Source organism: Melopsittacus undulatus, chromosome 11 (assembly GCF_012275295.1).
Source record: "Melopsittacus undulatus isolate bMelUnd1 chromosome 11, bMelUnd1.mat.Z, whole genome shotgun sequence".
NCBI lineage: Eukaryota > Metazoa > Chordata > Aves > Psittaciformes > Psittaculidae > Melopsittacus > Melopsittacus undulatus.
Window position 1 is genome coordinate 5,709,653 of NC_047537.1, and position 23,818 is coordinate 5,733,470.

At 44.4% G+C, this 23,818-nt stretch overlaps 1 protein-coding gene across 2 annotated transcripts; it reads right to left on the bottom strand.

The window, feature by feature from the left end:
- Positions 1–1,094: 1,094 nt before the first annotated feature.
- Positions 1,095–22,035, bottom strand: LRRC8A (leucine rich repeat containing 8 VRAC subunit A). Of its 2 annotated transcripts, none has more exons than XM_005146215.3 (4): positions 21,974–22,035; positions 20,347–20,472; positions 7,959–10,122; positions 1,095–4,916 (listed from the first exon to the last, which is right to left on the bottom strand). In XM_005146215.3, the coding sequence occupies exons 3-4, from the start codon at positions 10,113–10,115 to the stop codon at positions 4,641–4,643; spliced, it is 2,433 nt and encodes an 810-aa protein (XP_005146272.1). In that variant the 5' UTR covers positions 10,116–10,122; positions 20,347–20,472; positions 21,974–22,035; the 3' UTR covers positions 1,095–4,640. The 2 variants fall into 2 exon arrangements, with proteins under 2 accessions (XP_005146272.1, XP_030902334.1); XM_031046474.2 differs by lacking the exon at positions 21,974–22,035 and adding an exon at positions 21,213–21,318.
- Between the last annotated feature and the right edge of the window lie 1,783 nt (positions 22,036–23,818).

The following is a 23,818-nucleotide window of genomic DNA, read 5'->3' on the forward strand; positions in this document are numbered from 1 at the left end:
AAAAGAGTTTGCTTTGGCACATACTCAGTGAAACTACAGGATCCATTCTGTGGTCAAACAGTGGGGAAAAGAATTTCCTTTTAAAATGCAAAGAGAAAAAAAGAAGCGAAGTTCAAGCACCAGTTGTACTAGTTACCATTCAAACAGCCTTACCTTAGGTAACATTTTGAAGTAGGTGACTACTGTTTATGAAAAGACAACACTTTTTGTTAGGGAGAAGTCAGGCCAAAAGTTAGGAAATCTCTCCACAGTTGAGAGAAAAAGGAGAGGGAAGAGCCGGCTTCAGGCAGGGACTAGTCGAAATGCACTTGAAGGAGCCAGTACCTCTGTGGATAGGTTACATTAATGTCTCCCTAGACAAGGCACAGCTATTAATGAGGAAGAAAAGTTACTCCTCCTCTGAAGGACGACTAAAATGTTAACCATCCAAAGAACTCAAACCATGAGAGTCCCTTTCCAAAGGAGACAAAAGGTAAGGAAAGGAAACTATGTCACAGCTGCTGAATCAATAATAGTTGTAATTTCTTTCCATACACCTCATCTTCTGAAAAGGATGTGTTATTGTTCTCAGAATTCCTAGAATCATTTGTTAGAGAGAAATAAAAAGTAAAGAGGACCTCAGTGTGGTTGAGCAACAGAAAGCCACTTAATACTATTTATGGTAATAAACACCAAAAACTTGAAGTGAGCTAAATGGTGTATAAATGGTAATTAACATAAAAAATGAGGTAGGATATTACTGGGAAGTGATAATTCATATGGAAGAAACCACATCATGAAAGATACCTGTAACCGTTCAGACTGGCAGAGAAAATTCCTTCCAGCTGCTGAATTAACTGGGGACCACATAATAAAAGCAGAAAATAAGCTTAAGCAAAGAACAACTTCAGCTAATATTTCAGTGCATAGTTTTAGAGATTTAACACTTTTACTAGGTTTGGTATTCTCTGCCTTTCAGCTAGCTCAAAATAATTAGTTGCTATTTATTACTTTTGGGGATATTTAGCAGGAAGAATAGAATTCCATTTTATTAACCTTCAGTCCTAACATGGGATGATCATGCTTGTGATCTACAGGGGCTCCAAGAACTCCAAGAACTCATTCAGCTCAGAAGTGCTATTAAGGAAACAGTTGGTTTTAATTCAAGTTGTTGTCTGGTTTAGCAGCTAATAAATAATGTGGTTTGCTAGAACTAGAGTGCTTTGAAAAGGCTGTCAGAAGAACAAGACACTGACCAGACAGTTGATTGTCTGCTAAAGTTGGAACATTTTCCCTACACACAGATCAGTGTCAGAAATGAAACCCCTAAACTTCAGTTTGATGGAAACTTAAAGGAAAAAACATAATATACACTGATTGGATACTTGCAAGTGAGGAAGGATTGTTGATGCGAGTTCATCCCTCAAAGACTGAACAATCCAGATGTATGGGAAGCAGATGACTCACTCTGCTGTGGGTTGTTTTGCAGCAGTCCTGAGCAGTAAACACATTCAGGACCTCACGGTTTAGACCCTATCCTTGAAGTTTTAAAGCTTCTTCCATCTTATGAGACTGATATGCTGGAATCTGTATCTATTTGAGGGAAGACCAAGAAGAACATATCAGGAGTAAGTAATACATATTGCTGTCTTGCAGAGCAGCCATGGATTTGTGTGCCACCCAATACAGGAAGTTATGAGCCTGCTCATCCCAATTTTGCCACACAGGAAGCTGTCTCTAGCTTTAGCAGCCATGACTGAAAAAACTGAGCTTGGAATATTGTAAGAGCAGCAAAAAGCTAGTGTTTTCATGCATGCTCAGTGCTGGCTTGTCTTACAATTGCTTTGCAGACCTCAGGCGTAGGGCAGTCTACACAGCAAGCAGCAGCAGTATAGCTCTGTTATTTGATCAGAAGAGATGGTCTCTCACTTCTAGCAGAATAGCCTGTTGTCCACTTGTCCTGTGGACATACATGGCAGTTCAGGAGGCTTGCAAGCTTCTAAAAGCAGTGCAGCAGACTTTCAGGAGCTGCTTATAGAAGCTTCTAATCTAGCTGTGTAAAGTTTAGTTTGTATAACTAAGACCACACCTGGAATCAAGAGTCAATGCATTTATCTATTATCTAGACATACAGAAGAATGTCTGCTCCTGTAAGCTAGGGGAAAATCCTGTGAAGTGCTTTGCCCTTCCTAGTGTCCTGCCTAGTGTAAAACACATTTTGTAAACTAGTTACCCAGTAGTCTTGAATACTTTCAAGAGGAGAGTTCAAGCCTCTATTCAGTAGCCATTACTCTCCAGCCCTATCTTTTGTCACAGAGAACCAGGAGGAGGGAAGATGTTTCCTTCACCATCCAAACAGCCCCAACACCCACCAGAAGGAACTGGCTGGAAAACAGTAGCACTGTAGTTAAGCCTGATGCCATTCCTGGTTTATTTCAGAAGCGCTAAGCCCATCTAGCAATTTCTGTCCTCCCTGTTGATCCAAAATGCTCATGCAAATAGAACAGGTACAATCCAATAAGCATCAGCATCAATACTTCCCCATCCTTTCAGCAGTGGCCCCATCTCTAACACAATTTCAAGACGCTAACCCTGTTAGAAACAAAAAGAGCTTTTACAGTACCCTGCCTCCCAGATACATAGATTCAATTATATTTTTCCCTGGCCTGTTTAAACTTCTCATAATGAATGGACTAAGGAAAGCAAAATTTACATCTTTCTTAAAAGCAGTTTTATAAACAGATCTTCTGGATTTTAATGTAGCTTTATTTAAGCATCTGAACATCAACAAATCCAGAACCCAGTTAACATTGTTCATGGTTTCAGCATGTTTTGTATATATATATATATATTTCATATCTTACATCTGATGAAGAAAGCCACAGTGTGCCTTATTGCCCCAGCATTCAAGGGATCACCACAATTTGCCAAGCCAGGGCACTTGCTGGCAGCTTGTCCAGGAGCCACTCTGGAGATGGCTGCAGTTTCCCCCCTTTTGTACACACAGGAGGCCTCCAAACTTCTCGTGCCTCAGCTTGCAGCACTCCACCTTGGAGCCAACCTGTTGTTCTGATGCAGAGTATTACAACCAGGACCTGCAAGTCCATGAGCCTCCTCTTCCTTCTGATGGAAAAGAGCAGACTTACGGTGTATTGTAGGCACACCTTAACCACTCCACCTTAAGGACATGATTATCAGTAGCTATTACAAGTTATCTACCTCTGCAAGTGCAGAAGCTTGGGGGTTTTTTTGGTCAGACAATACCAAACAGGTCAGACTTGTTTCAATAAAGACTGCTCTGTCCCAGGGATCTAGAAGAGCTCAGCCCACAGAGGATTCTCATACCACTCCTTAACACTTCAGGGAATGAAAAGGGGAAGAAATAGGAGGGCAGGTTTCTTTTCCAGCACCAGGTTCAATCAGCATTAGCCTCTTATTTAGGCCAAGAGATGTCATAGGACCTGACAGCTGTTGAAGTGAGGAAGACAACAATAAAGAACAATCAAGCAGATCTGTAGACTGCATTAATGAAAAACACTGGCAAAGCCTCTAACAACTTCAGAGGAGGAAGAGGGGGCAAGAGGTGCAGAGAAACCTGGGTGTCCCTCTTTACTAACACCACCAACCCCAGGAGAGACCCCAGCACACTGGCCAGTCCTATGTTCATATTTGATATGTGACAAAATACCAGGAATTTAAAAGTAGCTTAAAAACCTTAAAAGCCAGGTCCTGAAGCAACTCAGTGCTCTGGGGAGAACAGATCAGACAGTCCAACTGCTTTTTACCCAGATCTTCTCCCACTTGCACTATAACCATCCACTTCAGAACAGGATAAAGCTCTGGAATTATGTCAGTTAGTGCCTCCAGCACATCAGCTGAAGAATGGAGCATGATCCACTCATCAGCACAAGTGACTTGAAAGTGTTAAAATAGTGCAATCTTACATTTAAGATGGAGTTTGGGGTGTCTGGTTCCTTCTCCAGAGGCAAAGGAGAAGGTGGGGAGTGCAAAGGGGAAAGAATCCATTAAAAAAAAAAGAAAGAAAAAGAAAAAAGAAAAAAGAAAATATCCTGCATTCAAGCTCATGTCCAAGTGAAACTTAGCCCCCAAATCCTAATGCCAGCATCAAGATCAAGTGAGCTGTCTGCATCCCATTCCACCCCACTGCAGGGCCTCACTGACTGAATCATTGAGTCAGAAGGGGACAGTACCAAGTGTCACAGAGATGGAGGTTCAGGAGGTTTCCTAATCTCTTGATCTTTGCTTGCAAGACACTGAACACTCAGTCCCTGACATGTATAAGCCCTATCTAGACCAATGCAGCAATCCCCACATTTCATTTTCTCCTCCATTCAAAGGTCATTTCTTCTCAACAGCATCATCCACCTCATCCCACTTCCTGTCCAGAAGAACACCTCCTGTTCCCACTGGCCTTTGCTCAGAGGCCAACTAATCTGTCTTGATCCTCATCCTGATCCCAAGCTTCCCCCATCCTGCATCTGAGGCAAGAAGCAGCCTCAGAGTCATGTTTATTCAGGGACTCCTTGGCTAGTCTGGTAGCGATCAGAGGGGAGAAAGGGAAGGATCTGGGGAAAAGGGGACTGGAATGGCCTTTTGTTTCCTTCTAGTTGGTCAGAGGCTTTTCCCTTTTTTTCAGGGGTTCAAGCTTGCTCTTTGTCTGCCCTCCACAGACGCTCTTTGACTTCCAAGGGCAGTGTGTTGAACAGGTCCTCCTCTACCACAAGCCCACTACGTTTCAGCAGAGGACATTCTCCCAGCTCCACAGGCAGGCACTCCAAGCGGTTCCCTCGTAGTTCTATCTGTGACAGGTTTGTCAGCTCTCCAACCCGGGATGGAAGTGACTGCAACACATTGTTTCCCAGGTTCAATGTTCTCAGCTTCCTGCACTGGAACAGCTCTGGTGGGAGACTCTCAATCTGGAAAAAATCAAATCAATCAATCAATCAATCATAGGCAAAGTCACGAGCAAAAGACATGCCCATGAAAGACCCAGAAGCCCATGCAAAGCTTAAGGTTTACAGAGCACTTGGTTTTGATCATCCACTTCTCCCTCAAGTGAGCTCCTGCTTTCAACTATCAGGACTGTTCCTACACCATGTCACTACACCATGACTGTACAGATTCCTCTTTCAGACACTGCATTACAGATCACCAATGATGGTGGATAAAGCAGAAGACATCACTAAGGACAGAACTAGACAACCAGAAACCTGCTCACAGCTGGCTGATACTGTCACATGCTCTTTCCATCCCAAACCCTTTATACCATTATTAGATTGTAGCTCCTTTGCTTTAAACAGCCATAGCACATTATACTGAACACTGGATTTAGTCAGGGCTCTTAGTTTGGCTGTAATAACAACAAAGGCTACATGGGTACAATCTCCAGGCCCTGAGAACTGGGACTATTCTTCCATCATTTCTTTCAGGCTTTGAAATGTTGCAAAGCTCCAAAGGGGTCTTTTTCACAAAATGCAACAAAAACCCACGAGGGCACCACCACCTTCCTGTATGCATGAGTCACTAATTTAGTAAGGCTTATTTTAATAATCCAATCCTCCCAAAGAATTTCTAGGAAAACAATATGGTTTAACCAACACCAGACTAGAAGCTACATGTAGCAATTCAGTATTCTCCCCTTAATTCCAAGTCTCAACTTGGAGGCTATCATTTGCCTTTAAATGCAACCATGTCCTTTTTAAAGACTTAAATTACACATGATATCATTCAGGGCTAAATTAGACTGTAATGAGTTCTGAATGAGATGGACTGCAAGGAAAAGCCAAAATGAAACCAGACCAATGAAAGACATTTCAATTCAGTCATTGTTACTGTTACTGTTGAGTGTTTTGCAAATAGCAACATGCAATCAAATGATCACAGACTCTTGAAAATAATGGTGTTATTTACGGGACAAGTATTGGTTTAGGAAGGAAGCAACGTGCTATAATACAGCCTGCTTCCCAGAATGGTACACACCAGTACCAGCCAACTACAGAGGTCTCTATTTGCTAAGACTGCTGACAGAGGAAAGGACATTGGCAATGCCAGTCCTACCAGTGCTGGCGTTTCTTGCTGTCACCGTTTACTGTAAGCAACCAGGCTGCTAGAGCCACTCGGCAATTGTGGCACCTGCTTAACTGTTTAACTGGGTCCTCACCCCCTTCTGCTTCAGAACAGACTGGAGAGAAGGCTGCTGCAGCCTTCCTGTTGCATTAGCATCTTTTTCAGAAATGGGTGGTGCCACACACTATGCTGCAGAAAATGGAGATGCCTCTAACTCCTTTCATCCAAGAGATGCTCCACCCCAAAACTGCAGAGGATACACTGCAGATTAACCCTCAAAAAAACTCTGCAATGAAGGTTGCCAGAAGATAAATGGTACAGAATTGCCTGCATTCTGAACAGTATCTTAAGAATCTTTAAGACTCCCTCATCTTCGGTTAATGCCATCCTCAGAAACTGCCCCTTCTCAGCCCCACTTGTCCCGGGAAAGCAGTTTGGTTTTTTACTTAATAGGAAACCATGTGTGCATACCAGGAAGTTTACCAGAGCTTCAGGCACCCATACAAACAAAGGCACAGTCATCCAGTGTGTTAGTGCTGGGAAAGCCAAGTGAGCAGTTATTAGACTGGGATAGCCAAATGGCTGCTGCTTGTCTGACACTACTTTTCAGGGGTGTAACACAGAACTGAACTTCCAGACACTAACTTCAAAACGTTGGTTGGAGTTTTAGTAACTCTGTAACACTGAACTGCATTAACAATTAAATCCCTCATCTGAGAGCATTTCCCCTGTGAAAAGCCAATTCATACTGCAGCTGCTCCGTCTGCCTCTTACAGGCAATTTGACAATGTTCAGTTACTAATACACCTTGCCAACACCACTAAGGATGTTGATATATGGCAGTGAAAATCAGGACTGCTCCAGGACAATTCTATTGCATGTTCCCAGAAGAACCCAAAAGCCACTAATTAGATCTGTCTGTAATTTGCAGTTACATTACAGCCTTTTGCAACTCCAGGTGGTAATAAACTCCAAGAGAAAAAGAGCCTCCCAGGAATTTGCAGTCAGAATGAATAAAAGCTTTGACAAGCCAGTCAGCTCAGAACATCTGTGCAAGTCACAGAGTGACCTCTGTGATATACATGGTAAATGAAGTCTCCTTAATCCCAAACACAGGCAAAGATTCAGGAAAAAACACGGGTACAGTTTACTTTAAGCAAATAAACACCCTCCAACACAGGTCAAGAAATAACTTGTGGTCATCAGGCAGCATAGCACACTTGGTCATCCCCTCTAACCTGCCCTGTGCTTAGACAGTTAAGGCTCAGACTTAACCTATCTGGGATTACACAAGAAAATCCACAGCCATCATGCTGAGGCACAGCTTATTATACTTCCTGCCTTCTGCAAAATCAAGGAATTGCCACAATTGACACACATCCTGATAAACCTGGTTTAGCTCAATCTGCCTCTAAGAAGGACACTGCAGAAGCTTGTTTTGCTCTCTCCAAAGTCACATTAAGTCACACACATACTGCCCTAGATGGCTGATGCCACGGTGTATGTACATGGCTGAAGTACGTTGGCTCAACTGCCTAGTTCTAGATTGACTACAGTTTCTAAGATCTCCATTTTAAACCCAAAACTGATGTCAGTCTAGAGACTACAAGCTTCCAACTGCAGAGGAACAACTGACAGCCACGATTTCCAAAGTCTCCAAAGGCACTTCAAAGAAATGCTACGGGAGCAAGGGCTGCTCAAAGACCCTGGGGTTATTTGCAATGTTTTGCCTTAGATAAACCCCTCAGAAAGAAACAAAAGCTTGAGAATTTAAATAGAATAGCAGTGCCAGGAGGATTTCACACAGCATTGCAGCATGTTTAAACACACAGGTAACAAGTGCCAGAGTTGCTTTTACTCACACAGGAGCACTCAGCTCCTTGCTCACTCACCCTGTTGGCCGTCACAGCCAGATTCTGCAGGTTTTGGAGAAGTCCAACATCTGGTGGTATAAAAGTCAAGTTGTTGTGGCTGAGATCCAAATAGCGAAGTTTCCGGCAATAGAAGAGCTGGGTGGGGATCTTCTCTATCTTGTTACGGTTCAGGTAAAGGCGTTCTAAGTTGGTTAGGTTGCCTATCTGCATGGGGATGTAGGCAATGTGGTTGTACCACAATTTAAGGCAAGTGAGACGATGTAAGTGCTGGAAGCTGATGATTTCCTCAATGGTCTTTAGGTTATTGTCCTTCAGGTCTATCTCCTGCAGATTGTGGAGGCTAAAGATAGAGTGAGGAATGCGTTCCAAGTCACAACGGATCAGCTCAAGCTCTGTCAAGTTGACCATTTTCTTAAGGCTGTTGAGAACAATAAGCTTGGTGCCTTCATTGTTGATGGAAAGCTTCTGAAGATGTACACCAACATCTGTCACCACCTGCGGCAGCTTGGTGAGGTTACTCTTCAACCTCAACACCTTCAGCCTCTTCAGTTCCCTCAAGCCATCTATCACAATGTACCGGTTGTTTTCAGCACTCAGATTCCCTGTCAAATGAAGCTCCTCTAGTGTCTTCAGGCTATAGATCCAAAGAGGAATCTCCTTAATGTCTGTGAACTTGATGTGGAGAGATTTCAAATTCTCCCTTAAGAAGGCAAGTGCTGGAGCCTCAATTTTGGCAGCTGTGTGGTAGAGCCACAGTTCCTTAAGGCTGGTGAGCTGAGCAATGCTTGGGGGAATAGTGACATCAGGGATAAGCTCCAGCTTCAAGACCTCTAATTCAATGAGGTCAAAAACTGTGTCAGGGATGCCACTCAACATGAAAAGATGCAGTTCCAGTTTATCCTGGGAGTTCTTGGTGATCCTCTGGCGCAGCTTCTCCAAAGTCCACTCATTGTTGAGGTTCAGCTGCCGCAGTTTGTTCTCACTCACCTCTGACAGAAAGACAGCAAAGCGCTTGGAGTAGAGGGGGTCATACTGATCAATCAGATGGAGCATAAAAGCAAAGTCATTTTTCACATCAGGGATGTCACTGTAACTGCTCTCCTCCCGGATGGACTCAAAGGAGTATTTCTTGAGCGATCTCCTCAACATCCACCAGAGTGTGTACATACAGATCAAGCCATAGAATATCACCAGGCTGATGTAGAAAGAGGCCAGAATCTTGAAGAGCGTGGCCAAAGGATGAGCACAGCGGTACATCCTGTAGCCAGTCAAGCTCTCAATGTCCACTTTACAGTCAACATCAAAGGTTATGTTGTTAACATAGTAAACAGTATAGCAGATGATCAGAATGAACTTGATCACTTTGATGATGGTCTGTCTCATGTACAGGCGATAAACTATATCTCCCTCTTCCACATGCGTGCGGAACTTCTTCACTTTCTCAAAGAGTGCTTTAGCCTGTTCACCCTCCTTCTTGTCTAAGACACCAGTCTCAGATCGGTCCACAATCCCTTGCTCAATTCGAGACTTTGTTCTCTGCAGCATGGGAACGGTGGCTTCCACATCCTCACTGACTGTGGAGGATTTCTTGTCCATTGAGCCATTCATTTTCCCAAATGCTGGCTTGGTATCACTCTCTTCCACCACTGTCTCAGATAATGCCCTTGTTGTCCATGGAGAGTCAAAACACTTAAGCAAAATAGACACAAAGTGCTCCAGCTTGGAGCTGGTCCTTGGGAATTTGAACCAGAAGTTGCTACATGCCAGAAATATGAGAGTATGTAGCAGCACCAGGTAAGGAAAATACTTGGCAAACCAGTGAAGACGGTTTTCATAACACACCGCATCCACATAGTTATACTGGTGCCGGTCCAAATCGTATCGTATCCCCGTGGGCCCTATATCAGTAGAGGGAACAAGACTAGAGTTATAGTAGGTACGCTCTGGGGTTGCAGCTGTCCAGCCTCTGACCGAGTCATTGCAAGTGTCTTTGGTAATCCATTTACAGGGCAGACAAATCATTTTGTCCTGGGTGACCTGAAGTGTTCCTCCAAACACTGCAATCATCAGCATCACTATGGAGATGTAGTCGGTGAAGACGTCCCACCATGGCTTCAAGATGCGGTATGCGGGCTGAGTATCAGCAAAGTAGCGCAATTCAGTGACTGGAATCATGATTCACCTGAAAGGAAATCAGAAGCAGCATTACAAGCTTGAACTGTTTTGTTCTGCTTTTCAAGAGAGCATCCAGAAAATCATGGTAAGTGCTGGCACAGCAAGACTGGAATTAGATGAGACCCAATTTCAAGTCACTTAGAGACAAATAAATGAGGCTTCTTGCGAGTAATTTGTTACAGCCAAGGGTGGTTTGTTGCTGTCTTCCCTGACAGATGAATTGTCTCAAAACATCAGAACTGGTACTTATCAGTCTGTGAGGCAAGACATCCACACTTAGAGAAAAGCTCATAGGACAGACTTAAGCTACCTTGGCCAGACCAGTATTTGATAGTTTTCTAGTTTTTTATCTAGGGATTTTATTTCAGGGATGAAGGAGTTTGCCAACACTGATAGAAGTGATAAAAGAGCTAGAAAATAAGTCTGTATGTGTGTGGTTCTCAAACTCCAGGGGCAAGGAAGAGCATTTACTTGCAATAGGTGTATTTCCTAGAACCACTTCACTGGTGCAACTCAACATTACACTGAAAAGGGAACAAAGTTGCCTGATATGACTTTTCCTTCCATGTAAGTAGTTTTGGCTTTCCTCCTTTGCATTCTCCAAGGAAAAACTAGTTACATGTCCTCTGACAGATTCAGTACTGAAATCCTGACAGCTGCTCTTTGCCTTATTTACTTCAGAATTAGAGGAAAGGGGACACAGACTTGAAAAAAATTGACTTCCCTGACCAACCACTCCCACCCTGAGATCATCTCAGCTGGGATTTAAGTGTCAAAGGAAATCAAAAGGTTCTGGGAAGCAGAGGCCTTCTGGCAGTGCTTGTTCTGTCCTTCAGACTTTCAGATGAAACCAAGCACATTGTTCAGCAAGCCAGAGAAAGCCCAGAAGCCAGACTGATCCATGGATAACTGGGCTCACAAAATTCCCCTACCTGACAGGCAACATAAGCAAAGAACATGAAGTCATGATAACTTGTTCTAACGATAGTGAAAAAGAGGTAATACTTACTTCATACTTACATCATACTTACTAACAAAGTTTAGAAGTAGGACAACATTCAATCATGTTTCCCCAACCCACAAGATATCATTTGTACAGAGAGTGTCAACAAGTCCTGGGGATTCTGGAGGGTTGACAGCAGCTTTCTACATAGCACTGGATGGGAGAAAGCTTCCTCTAACAATTTCCTACACCACCTACTTTGGTAGAAATTCAAGTTTGCACATAAAATGAACTTCCAGCACAGAACTACAAAGGAAGCCCTACCTAATATGAACTCAAAAAGCACCACATTCCCCAGAGACACTAAATACAGAACTGCAGTCCCTGGTTTGCTGCTTACAACAATGAGTGGTAAAATGCCAGATTTGACCTAGTGCTACTTGCTAAGGCTGCAAGCAACTAGAGGTGGTAGATTGAAAGACAACAGTGATCTCTGAAGTAGTGTTTGCCCTTCTGCCCATCCAGTTCCAACACTACATTAACCCAAAAGACAGACTGGGGTAACTCGACAAGCAAATTATTACTTTGGGGTTTTTTTGGAGTAAGGAATTGAGAGGGGAAAAGGCATTACCTGTTCTAGCACCTCAGAAAAACAAGCAGAATAGCAAATCTACTGATTTATCAACCAGTGAACAACAAACAACAAACCTGGTACAAGATGCAGAAACAAGGGATGAAAATGGCCATAAACAGCACTGTCAGAAGAAACTACTGTCCCGGCTGCAGAGCACTAGTGAGGTGGCTGGCATGTCTCTGCAGAACAGATTGCATTGAGTAGATTAGGGCAGGAGGATTTACACATTCACAAGGAGAGGGAAGAACAGGCAAAACTTCTGAACAGCACCTGAGTAGCGAGAATAGGAGGAGCAAAGATGTTCAGGGTACCCCTTCAAGTCCTGATGCTTGTTTGCTGCAAGCCATGCCCCAGCTTCCTTCTCTGAATACCTCCACCTCAGGGAGAAGAGAATCTATTTGCAAGATACACTTGAGAAGATCTGCCTGTGCATACTACAGAAATACTGATTTCAGGATAAACAGTACAGCCCCTGCACTCCAGAACACTGCAAATGAAGTCAGCAGTTAAACAGTTTCCTGAATTTCAGCTCCTGGTGACATACATCTCCTTAGTTTGTCTACACAGACAAGAAAATTCAAAGTCAGAACCCATTTCATATCTGTGTCTTTTGCAGGAGAGTTTAAAGCTCTGACATATGCCTTTAATCAATACTGACAGCAGCTCTTCAGAGGCACCAAACCAGGTGCTTTCTTGTGTGTGCACTTTGTTTTGTTAAGACCCTATTACATCGGGCTAGGAAAACAAGACAATTCATAGAGAAACTAGGAAGTTCAGCTACTGGAAAGTTTCAGAGCCAGGGGAAGATCACTGACATACTGCCGGACTACAAGGAAAAACAAACAAGACAAGAACAACTTGCCCTCTCTGTCACCCTCTGCATCCCTCTCACCATAACCAGACTGAGGGAGCAGAGTCCCACACTTCTACAGTCCAAATAAGAGAAAGCCTGGAGAGCTTTGCAAAAAGGCTACTGCAGTTATCTGCTGGAACAGTTAACTTTGATATGGCTTAGCTTCTGAAATCCAACTGTGCTTGCAGGTCAGCATGGTTTCAGCTTCACCAGACTCATAACCCAGGGGAGGCTTTGAGAGCAGAGGTCTTGCAATGCAGGACCTTAAGGCTCCATGAGAATCCAACCGCAGTCTCCCAGCAAGTACACATCTTTCTTACACACTCTTGCCAGATATGATGGAAAGCTTTTGTAGTGACTCCTTCTAAACTACATCTAAGAGGTAACAAATGCTTCCATACCATCTACTGCCCTCCATAAACACTGTGCAAGATCCTCTTTTGAGGAACACGCAGTGAAAACACCAATGTTGTTTGTAAAAACTGGTCCCTATTTAAACAACTCCTTACTCCTCCTCCTCCACACTGATGAAGAAAATACATGTATATTTATCTCTTTCCTCCTCCCTCCAGAACTTCATCACTCTTGGGAGGGAAACTTCTGCAGGAATTGTCAAGGACTTTCATAGTTACTCCTAGAAGCAACTGAAATAGAGAAGATCTCTTCAGGAATTGGATCTCTTCAGGACTTGAGCCGTAGTGCTGGGTTGCTAGTTTTGTCCAATCCAGGAAATGCCTGATTTCTTTTCACAAGAAATCAACCTTGTGCTTACTTTGATTTGTATCTCAAGATAGCTAGGAAGGAAACCAGACAGAAACCAGCACAGCAAGCTCCCCAATTCTATTTAATAGTTGCATGGGTAGGAAATTTTCCTTTGCATTGTGGAACTCCAAGACAGCTAAAAAAAAAATAAAGTCATCCAAGAGTCCCATGATGGTCTAGTACAGCTCAGTGTCAGCACTTAAACCCCGGTAGGGTGGAGCAGGAAATCTGCCTTCCACTAACAATGACAGGGTCACTGGAAGAAGAAAGGGATATTCACATCAAAGTCCCCACTCCTGCTGGTAACAGTGGAGACCCTGTTCAAGTCCCAAAAAAAGAACAATTAAACTGGGGCCACTTCTACAGAAGCTGGAATTTGCCATGTCTGCCCTAGTCCCAGAATCTGCAATAAAAAGGAAAACTGCCCACCAAAAACTTAAGAAGGCAGGTGGGAAAGTTGTATCCTTCCTCATCCAGATTTCCCATGCATGCAATTCATTTCTAGATCCTGAAAGACTGCTCTTCATCAAAATGCAAACGTCATCTTGATTTTGTGGACACCATTTTGCAATCATTTTAGAATGTGATTCTTGTTGCAACACTCTCCCTTCTGGATTAGAGCAAGCAGTTTTGCTAATGGGGCTGATGACAACATCAGACTCACTGCAAGAAGTCAAATTCTCAGGTGCCATCTCTGTCACTTGACACTATCCTGCATGGTGGGATTCTTCCCATCAAGTGTGCAGTTCTGGTGTCCTCAACATCAAAAGGACATGCAGCTGTTGGAACAAGTCCAGAGGAGGCCACGAGGATGATCAGGGGACTGGAGCACCTCCCATATGAAGACAGGCTGAGAAAGTTGGGGCTGTTCAGCCTGGAGAAGAGAAGGCTGCACGGAGACCTCAGAGCAGCCTTCCAGTATCTGAAGGGGGCCTACAGGGATGCTGGTGAGGGACTATTCATTAGGGACTGTAGTGATAGGACAAGGCATAACGGGTTGAAACTTAAACAGCAGAGGCTTAGACTGGATATAAGGAAGAAATTCTTTACTGTTAGGGTAGTGAGGCACTGGAATGGGTTGCCCATGGAGGTAGTGAATGCTCCATCCCTGGCAGTGTTCAAGGCCAGGTTGGATGAAGCCTTGGGTGATATGGTTTAATGTGAGGTGTCCCTGCCCATGGCAGGGGGGTTGGAACTGGATGATCTTCAGGTTCTTTCCAACCCTAACTATTCTATGATTCTATGACTGTGATCCCAACCACTATACAGAAACCAAGCAGGTAGCTGGAACACAGACTCTCCCAACAAGCACAAAGGCAGCAGAACAGAACAATTTACATGGAGGATATCATTCTGGCATACAACTAGGAATAAACCTTGCATGAAGAGAGCTGGCCAAGAATAAAGTTACTTTCCTTGTGACCAAGACCAGACCAAGCTCCACAGGACCAGAAGGCATACTGCAGAGGATCCAAGCTTCTGCTTGAACTCAGGAGTTGAACTCCAGCATGCTTTGTCAGCAGGGAAGTGTTTACAGTGACAAAGCTTCATTTGCTAAGATACTTCTGTCACGCAGCCTCAGTAAAGGTGGAGCACATGAACTGAGTGAACAATTTCATGGACAGGAACAGATGTAACTGTAAAAGAAGTATGGTGCCAGAACAATCATGATGAAGAAGGATCCAAGGTCTTCCTTGTACACCTCATGTTGCAGAACTTCTCAGCTGGTGCTCAGAAACAGGCAATTTACTTATGATACAGTCAACTGTTGCATGGAAGGCATCAATACTTAGATTTTGAAAGAGTGCTTTGTTCAAGTTTAAAGGCAAGTTGATTTCACAAAATTTGCATAAGCTGACAGGAACATCCCTGCCTAACCTCCTGTCAACTTATCAGGAGCATAAGGAAGCTTTCCAAAGGTATAATTAAACAGGCAGACTTTAGGTATCACACAGAGGGGGAAATAAAACAGTATTAAAGTGTTTGTCTCAGAGGGGTTTCAGCTTCTGCATTCCACAGTACTCTCCCAGCTACCAAACAGTCCCTGAGCAGTCCCTCACATCCAAGAAATTACTTTATCTTCGAGGGTTTCACCTAAACCAAAGCAGCAGTACTTCAAGCACTGTAATTCGTACCAAATATAAAAAAAACGTTAAATAAACCCATCCTTTATAGCAGCAACATCCGAGATTGTACAGGGAAAGATCTGTATGCCAAAGCTTCATTATCATATAGCATGATCAATGCAGCCTAAATAAATATGCTCCTGAAATCTCTGCACATTCTATGTATAGATACTAAATACCTCTTCAATCCCTGAAGATTCACCTGCATCCAGGTCTACATCCCACCATAAACTCCTATTGCCTGATGACCATCCCTGCCTTAGCCTGCTGGGTACCCACCTACAACGTGCAGCTCAGCCTCACCATTAATGCTGAACAGGCTGATACAACTGAAGAAACAGCAGTTTCAGACTTACATAACCAGCCTGCCAAATCTACCCAGACTTCAGCCAACCATAAACATCACCAAGTACTAATCCTATGTTTTACTAGACACACCTGGAGGAGAAAGATAATCATGCATGTTAGAAGAACAGGGACATTCTGAGCACACCACACCTAAATACTAAAGCCGGTCAGAAACAAGATTACACGTATCTGTCTGACAGAGACATCATAAAGCAACATGTACCTTACTAGATAAAGGCTGAGAGAGCCAAGAGTATGAATGCCTTCCACAAATCTTAGGACCCCTGTGATAGTTACCAAGTTTAAGGTACTAACAGAATAACTGCTGCAGGAGCAAACATCCTCCAATTTGGAGGATTCCTCTATATCCTAAACCATCCAACCTAAACAAGTGAAGATTGACTTCTTGACAGACATCTGGCTTAGTGCTTGAAATCCTGCCTGCAACAGCTGGCCAGCATATCCAGCTAGGGGCAAAGTGAACAGAAACAACATTACTGTTCTGTTTCACTGGCTAGTTTGTCAGCTTGACTCATCACTTGCTGAATACTTTAATCAGCCTCCTTCTTTCTGTTGGCCATCCTGTTACTAATGGAGCTACTGGCAAAATAGGACTACGCGCAAGATCTCATAACATGCACAAGAATTTCAGTTTCCAGCCTTGCTTCCAGGACCTTCCCAAAATCAGGGAAGTCCTCCTCACCTTTAGAGGCATGCAGCTTTCAAGTGAGGCAGTGTCATAATACAGCTTTAGACAAGTAGACATGGATGTTGGAGGTAGACATTTTGTGTTGGATCTTGCAACTCTTTAGCTTCCACTACACATACTCTTAATTTTCATTGGATTTCCCTCTAAGGTTGGGGACTGCAAAGCAGAAGTCAAGCACTGCTATGGTAATTTCTTACCTCTCAGAAGCACAGAGAATGAGGGAGTTGTTCATGTGCTGACAGCATCGGAGGTAGATAACAGCATCAAGGTTTTTCTTTCCCTTAAGACTATAGCCCTGATTATTGACGAGCTACAACACGTTGCAGGACGTTTTCAACAGAACAGAGCTTCCCTCCCCAGCATGCTGCCACCTGAAATCCTAAAGAAGGGCAGGACACAGAGCTCTTTGTTCAAAAACCAGGAAATACAAGAGCTTTACTGGTCAGAAGTGGGACTGGGAATTTGTGTCTCCACAGCCATGTTTATTACACACAGAATTAAAAGGAAAAAACATGAGGCTGAAACAGAACTGCTTTCAGGCACCCCTCAGAAAACTTTCCAAGCACAAGGACAGCCACGTGATCAATTAGAAAAGTCCAAGACATGAGGTGGAAAACCTCAAGTGATTTTGTCCTTGCTGTTTAGAAATAAACAGCAGTGAAGCCAGATGCCAAATCCCTGACCAACCAACCGTTATCACTACATCAGGCCCTTTCTGCACTAAAAATACATAAATAAATCCCTTGTGGGACTACACATTTTCCGAGATAGAGAAGTGAAGATGTGAAGTTCAAAGGGTCATTTACCACTTAGACTAGTGGATAAAGCTGTGGAACAGCAGCTGCCAAGCTTATGCTGTTCATTTGGTGGAACAACCAGTGAACTCAACACTGAGAGCCAGATAAGTTGGTTTGCACACAACCATCTAGCAGGTGTTGGTTCATTCAGCCCTTCAAGCCACAAGATACATAAGATGAAGTGAACTGACTGAGTCACATCTTTACTCATGAAAAAGAATAATCCACTTACATTATGGATAGTGCTTTATCATCTTTAATCCAGCTACCTATTATTTGACTTTTTCTGTCAGATTCAAGACAGACATTCTTAACAGCCTAGTGCAATAGCTTCTGTTTGCCATCACACCAGCAAGCATGTCCTAACAGGCACAGGGAAGAACATCTGCACTATCACAACAATCCATGCTGGAGATCTGGCATGACCTGCCACATTTTTTGACTTCTGACATTATTTTGCCCCAGCTGCACAGAACTGTACATGGTCTGAATTTACCAGCATCACTGACAATTGGAGCAGGGGCTTTATGTCAGTGTCATACAGCTATGTAAATTTAAATGCTATCAGATGACTTGCAACAGTGATACAAAACAGAGGAAAATGTCTGTGTCAGCTGTTAAATTATGAATGTACAGGGTCACAGGCTTCTATCCAAAATTCATTTTCTCTTTGCCATTATAAAGATGCTTCAAGGACAGAGCTATGGAGCTTGTCTTGGAGAAGCACAACTGCCTTATTTCAACAGGACACTATGAAACACTCCCTTGTACTGACTAATGCAAGTAATTGAATTAATTTTATTAGTAACTACTTAAGATACAGACAGCAACAGCGTTAACTTGTAACAACCAGACCTCAGAGGCTGCAGGAGAGAGCTCTTGAGCATTTAATTCCAGCATTGGGAAGTCATACAGGAAAATGTAACCAACTATTTTCAGATAAAGACAAATGGTGGACAGAGCAGAGCTTTGATGTATCTAACAGACTAAGAAATCAAGACACTAGATTCAAAGTGAACTAAAACTTTTGAGGATCTCAACTAATGACAGACTGTCACAACATGCACAAATCCACGGGTGTTACCACAGCTGTTTTCAAGCTCAAAGAAATGAGCCAGTTAAGATGAAAGAAGACACAGATAAGAGCAAAGCAAGATAAACAAGACATCAGCTATCAGCACAATTATATTTAGCTTCAATCTGAAGAAAGAAAATGAATAAGCCCCTATTCACATATTCACCAGACCCTTTAAGCCTTGCCTTGGGAACCACAAGCTTCAAAACAGGGACTGTGACTCTCAGCTGACAACATTTTCTGACTATATTAGTTGATTAATAATGGACAGGCCATCTAACCTCTCACCACCAAGATCTTATAAAACCCCAAATTCTAAAGGAGAACCTGTTAACTAACCCAGTACACACCTTCACTGTGCACAAAGGCAGACTGCAGCTAGAGAAGCAGCTTGCAAACATGTCACAAGAGGAGCTTTGTGAATAGCTATGGTAATTTTATAGTAAATATTAACAATGTGACGTACAAAGGAGAAGGAAGCACTATTATATCAACAGGGAGGTCATGACTGAATAGCTTTAGTTTCAAATGCAGTTTCATAGCAGCAGGAGGGGCACCAGCTACATCAACTGGATTTCAATCCCAATACAAAATACATGTGCCACATCAACAGTTTAAGGAAAAAGCTGCTTGGAAGCATTCAAGATATACTCTTTGAAGCACAAAGACTGTTGAATGCCTATTCAGTATTAGTGTACACATCCTAACCTAAGGCTATTTCTGAAGACTGTTGAAAAAAATGCTCAGAGGAAGCTCACCACATCACAGCTAAATACATTAATTTTTAATCATTACCAAAAACATAGTTCTGCACACACAAACCCCATTAAGGAGCCTCACACCAAACTCCTAAACCCTTCTCCTCCATGCTCCACCACCTCTCACCTGACATTGCAGCTCCATTTTCCTAGACACTGGTTAGGCTCAATTTAAAAGGAAATGAAACTCACTTGTGCTGTTAAGTACTGAACAAAATCCTTCTTTAGAATGGGAAGAATTACAATGAAGGCCTCTGAGAAGCCTGCTCCAATCCCAAAACAATAACATAATATCCATTCGACCTCCACTGCTTATTTAAAAGCATTCAGTAAGTCAACACTGGAATGTTTCAGCCACTCCACATTTCAAACATGGAAATACTAGCTTCCAACACATGGCTTCGAGTATACTTTAAGGAAATGTTTATGTATATCATCTTTGAGCTACATGAATAAAGCTAGGGCTTCCAAATACCATGAGAGGATCAGTGTGAAAAACAAATCTGTGAACTGCCCGAACACTAACCAGAACATCAGACAAGTCTTAGGGATACTTGCGTTCTGGAAGCGACATGCTGCACAGCTAGCTGATCAGAACATGGCAAATCTGGAGAGCATTTCTCCTCTTGAAAATAAGCACAGAATTGTGCAATACTTTTCATCACCATCCTAGGGAACGTGATGAAGGAAGAGAGTTTCTTTTAACTAGTTTCTGTCATTGCCTAATTGACACTCATGTGGATGACTCTCCAGCATGCTCCTGAGAGGTCACTGTGAAAGACTGCCTAGGATACACTTATACAGCAACAAAAACACCACCCTGCAGGAAACAGAAAAGCTCCTACACCAAGCTGAACAGTTGTTGCTACTTCTCAGCTACATTCCTTTTAGACAGCAGTCCCCAAACCATTTATTGGACAGCCTTCATTTACCATTTAGTTACATAGGGTTTATGTAGGCAAGAGTTAGATGTATGGGTGAATATGTAACAGTTACATTTACTTTGGACAACACCCAACTTCTTTTTCATTCTCAAGCTGACGAAGAGCTCACAGAACTTAATTAGCACATCACCACTCTCTCCATATCACCCTCTGATCAACCACCTTTCCTTCTTGCTCCTTATCAGTCATCTCATCATTGCCCTGTACTCTGCAACTAGGTTTAAGTAGTATCCTGGTCATTTTTTTGGCCTTACCACTCCAGAGGTGGCCTGTAGCCCTTACCTTGCAGCTGGGTTCTGCTATCTGCACTTCAGTTCTCTGTGCTGGACATGGATGATATTCCTGTGTGCTGAATCCTGAGCGGGTGCTGAACCGTTGCATTCCCCACACGCCATGGGAACAGCTTCCCTGAAATGAAATGGAGACTGTCAGCAAAGAAGAGGGAATCAAGTTTACAGAGGGACCATGTCATGTAAAAGCTTGGTAAAGGCTATCTAAGAAGCAAGGAACAACTCAAGAGGGTCACCAGGAGACTCCCTGATACCTGACAGATGGTGAGAGCTCTAACAGCTAAGTAAAACTCATAGGAAGGAATCTTTTTGGAGTAACAGATGTCATTCCAAAACGAGTTACCAAAAAGCAGGTGTTAAAGACCCAGCCAAAGGAGATGCTGACTATTCATGTTATAACTAAGACTAAACTAGTACAGATAGACAAACCTTCTGGAAGAACAATTTCTTTTAGATAGCAAAAAGGATGAATGGTTTTACTATTTCCTACTCTGAAAAGCCTGATTTTTTAATGTTACCATCGGGAGTACTTGAAAATGTAGCTCATGTTCCTAACCATTCTGGATTCAAGCAACTGTCCCCTTTCCCTCTCAACACACATCCACCAACACATATCCTTTTAAAGTGGCAGCAGTTTAGCACCACCATCAAGAATTACAACAGCTTTTTTTTCCCCTTCTTGCTTCCTGAATGTAAGCACAGGGCATGGGAAAACTGACAAGGGAGCAGCCCGGAGCTCCAAGGGATCTCTCAAGCGTCCATCCTCCTATCTATGGAGGAAAGGACTGCAGAACATCAGCATTTTGTCAACAATGGAGAAACGGAAAGGAAGAAAAATCACTGGGGAAAGAAACCCACCTCAATACTGGTGAAGATGCTCAAGACGACATGCCTCCTGATCCCAGAGTTACCATTAGGGCTGACAGATTCTGAAGCAGCACTGTCATACTCAAAGCTATTTTAGCGGTGACAGACTGCTGCAAAGGAAGCGTTTAAGGGAGAGGACTCTCTGACCTTCTCCCCCAGCTCCTCTGAGGGCCTCAGCACCAGCCCGAAGCCCAAACAGCCCAGCACCACCCGCCAGCCCCACCTGCCCACAAGCCTGCCACACCACCTCACACTTCCAGAAGTGGAAAAGACATCCTCTGTAAGAGACACATTAAAACCCTGCCAGCTTCCCTCCCCGGCACCGCTCCCAGGCATAACGAAAGGACTTCACCCGGTTGCCGGAGCTCGAAGGTGCCCTGAGAGGACACTCAGCACACGGGACAGCCCAGCCTCGCCCCACAGACTCGGAGGAACCCACCTACCCCCAGCCCCGGCTTGGCCGCCGGCTGCCCCTCCGCCTGACAGGGCACGGATGGCGGCGACAAGGAGGGAAGGAATGACTGCCACTTAGTCAGCAAATCCTCCCCTCCGGCGCTGAGGGGGCAGCGCTCAGGCCCCTCCGGCCGCTGCCGTCCCCTCAGGGCTGCGCCCCTCACCACCACCAGACCCCGGCCACAGCCCTGGTACCGCGGGGTCCGGTTCCCCTCACAGCCGGCCCAAGGGGGGAACTCACCCTCACCGCCCGCCTGCCCGCACCGGGGCCGCAGCCCCCGCCACCCGCTCGCACCCACCTGGCCGCAGCAGCCCCCACCCTCCCTCACGCCGGCTCCGGCTCCTTTTGTTCGGCCCTGACCGCACCGCGGCGGCCACACCCCGGAACTGACCTCACCCACCCGCCATGGCAGTATCTGCCCGTCCCGCTGCTGCTACAGAGGAGGGAAGCAACCCGCCGCCATGTTGGGAGCGGGCATGACGAGCACGAACCGCCATCTTTGTGCAGGGCGGCATTTATGGTGGCGGGGGTTAGTGAAGGGAGACAGGGGCGGGGTGGGGAAAGTGAGGGCGCGGCCGCCATCTTGGTGCAGGGCAGCGCGCAAGATGGTGGGCGTCTTAAAGGAGCCTCAGAGCCGAGCAGGAGGAGGGGAAGGTGGCATCGAGATTTGCAATCCAGAATTGATTATTTTTTTTGTCAAAAAGTCCACATTTACCTCATTATTAAAGTTTATGGCTCACTCATGATCAAGCCTTGTGAAGCCACGTTTGGAGTACTGTGACCAGCTCCGGGCTCCTCAGTTCAAGACAGACAAGGAACTAGTGGAGAGGGTCCAGTGATCACCACAAGGATAATCAGGGATCTGAAGCACCTCTCTTATGTGAAGAGATTGCGGGAGCTGGGCCTGGTCAGTCTAGAGAAGACTGAGAGGGGATCTCGTAAATGCATATAAATACCTCAAAGGCAGGTGCCAGGAGGATGGTGCCAGACTTTGGTCACAGTAGTGCCTGGTGACAGAACGAGTAGCAAAGGCCATAAACTAAACCCCAGGAAGTTTCACCTCAACATGAGTAAGAACTTCTCTACATTAGGGCACTGAACAGGCTGCCTGGGGGGTTATGGAGTCTCCCTCTCTGGAGACATCCCAAACCCACCTGGACACATCCCTGTGTAACCTGCTCTGAGTGTCCCTGCTTTGGCAGGGGGATTGGACTAGATGATCTCCAGAGGTCCTTTCCAACCCTAACAATTCCATGAACCTGTGATTTAATGTAATGCCACATACAGCAACACTGTTCGACAGTCCGCGTGCTGAGGGATGGCAGCCTCTTGTCCCTCAGGAAGAACAGGGAGGAAAGCCAGGCCTGCTTTAGGCCCTGATCCAAGCTGTGTCACCACTGTGAGAACAGAGAAGGGTAAGAAGCCATAGCTGCCATGCCCTGTGCAGGAGGAGGGATGATGCCAAGCCCAGGCTCAACCACCTGGTGCCCCTCTCACACACCCACAGCAGCACAACACTCAGATGGACACCTGGTTCCCACTCTTCAAACCAGCAAGCATTAACCAAGAACACGGGAATCGTTCATATTTAGAGGTGTGGCAAACATGGTCCAGGCTGGTGGAGGAAATGTGGTAAACGTCTCACTGGATACCTCAGGAAACAGCATCAACACCAAGGGTAGGTAACAATAAAAGAATGAAAATCATGTCAGTTGTAGCTCTTACCACTGGTTCCTCAAGGACCACCCTCTGGGACGTTTCTGAAGTGGAATATTTTGAAACCCCTGTTCCATTTCTCTACCAACAGCTCACTGAACAAAGGCCACTGAGAAATACAGCACCAGGAATAGCAACACCGGTGTGTTAGGAGGCTATATCCAACAGCAGTTCTGTGGTATCTGGAAAGAGCAGACTGATTCACCGCTGCTTTTTTGCCTCTGGCTGACTCATTGGGAGATACTGGGCATAACTCTTTTAAAAATTCATAAAGGATGGTTCAAAGGCATTCATTATAATTTCATTAGCGTACACGAGGCAGTCCTGAGGGGTTAAGTGCAGTGAATCCTAACTTGTGTGCAGCAGTGATCACAGTGACAGTAAAATAAGCGTATCTCTGGCTTTCTAGGAATGTTATAGGTCTTAG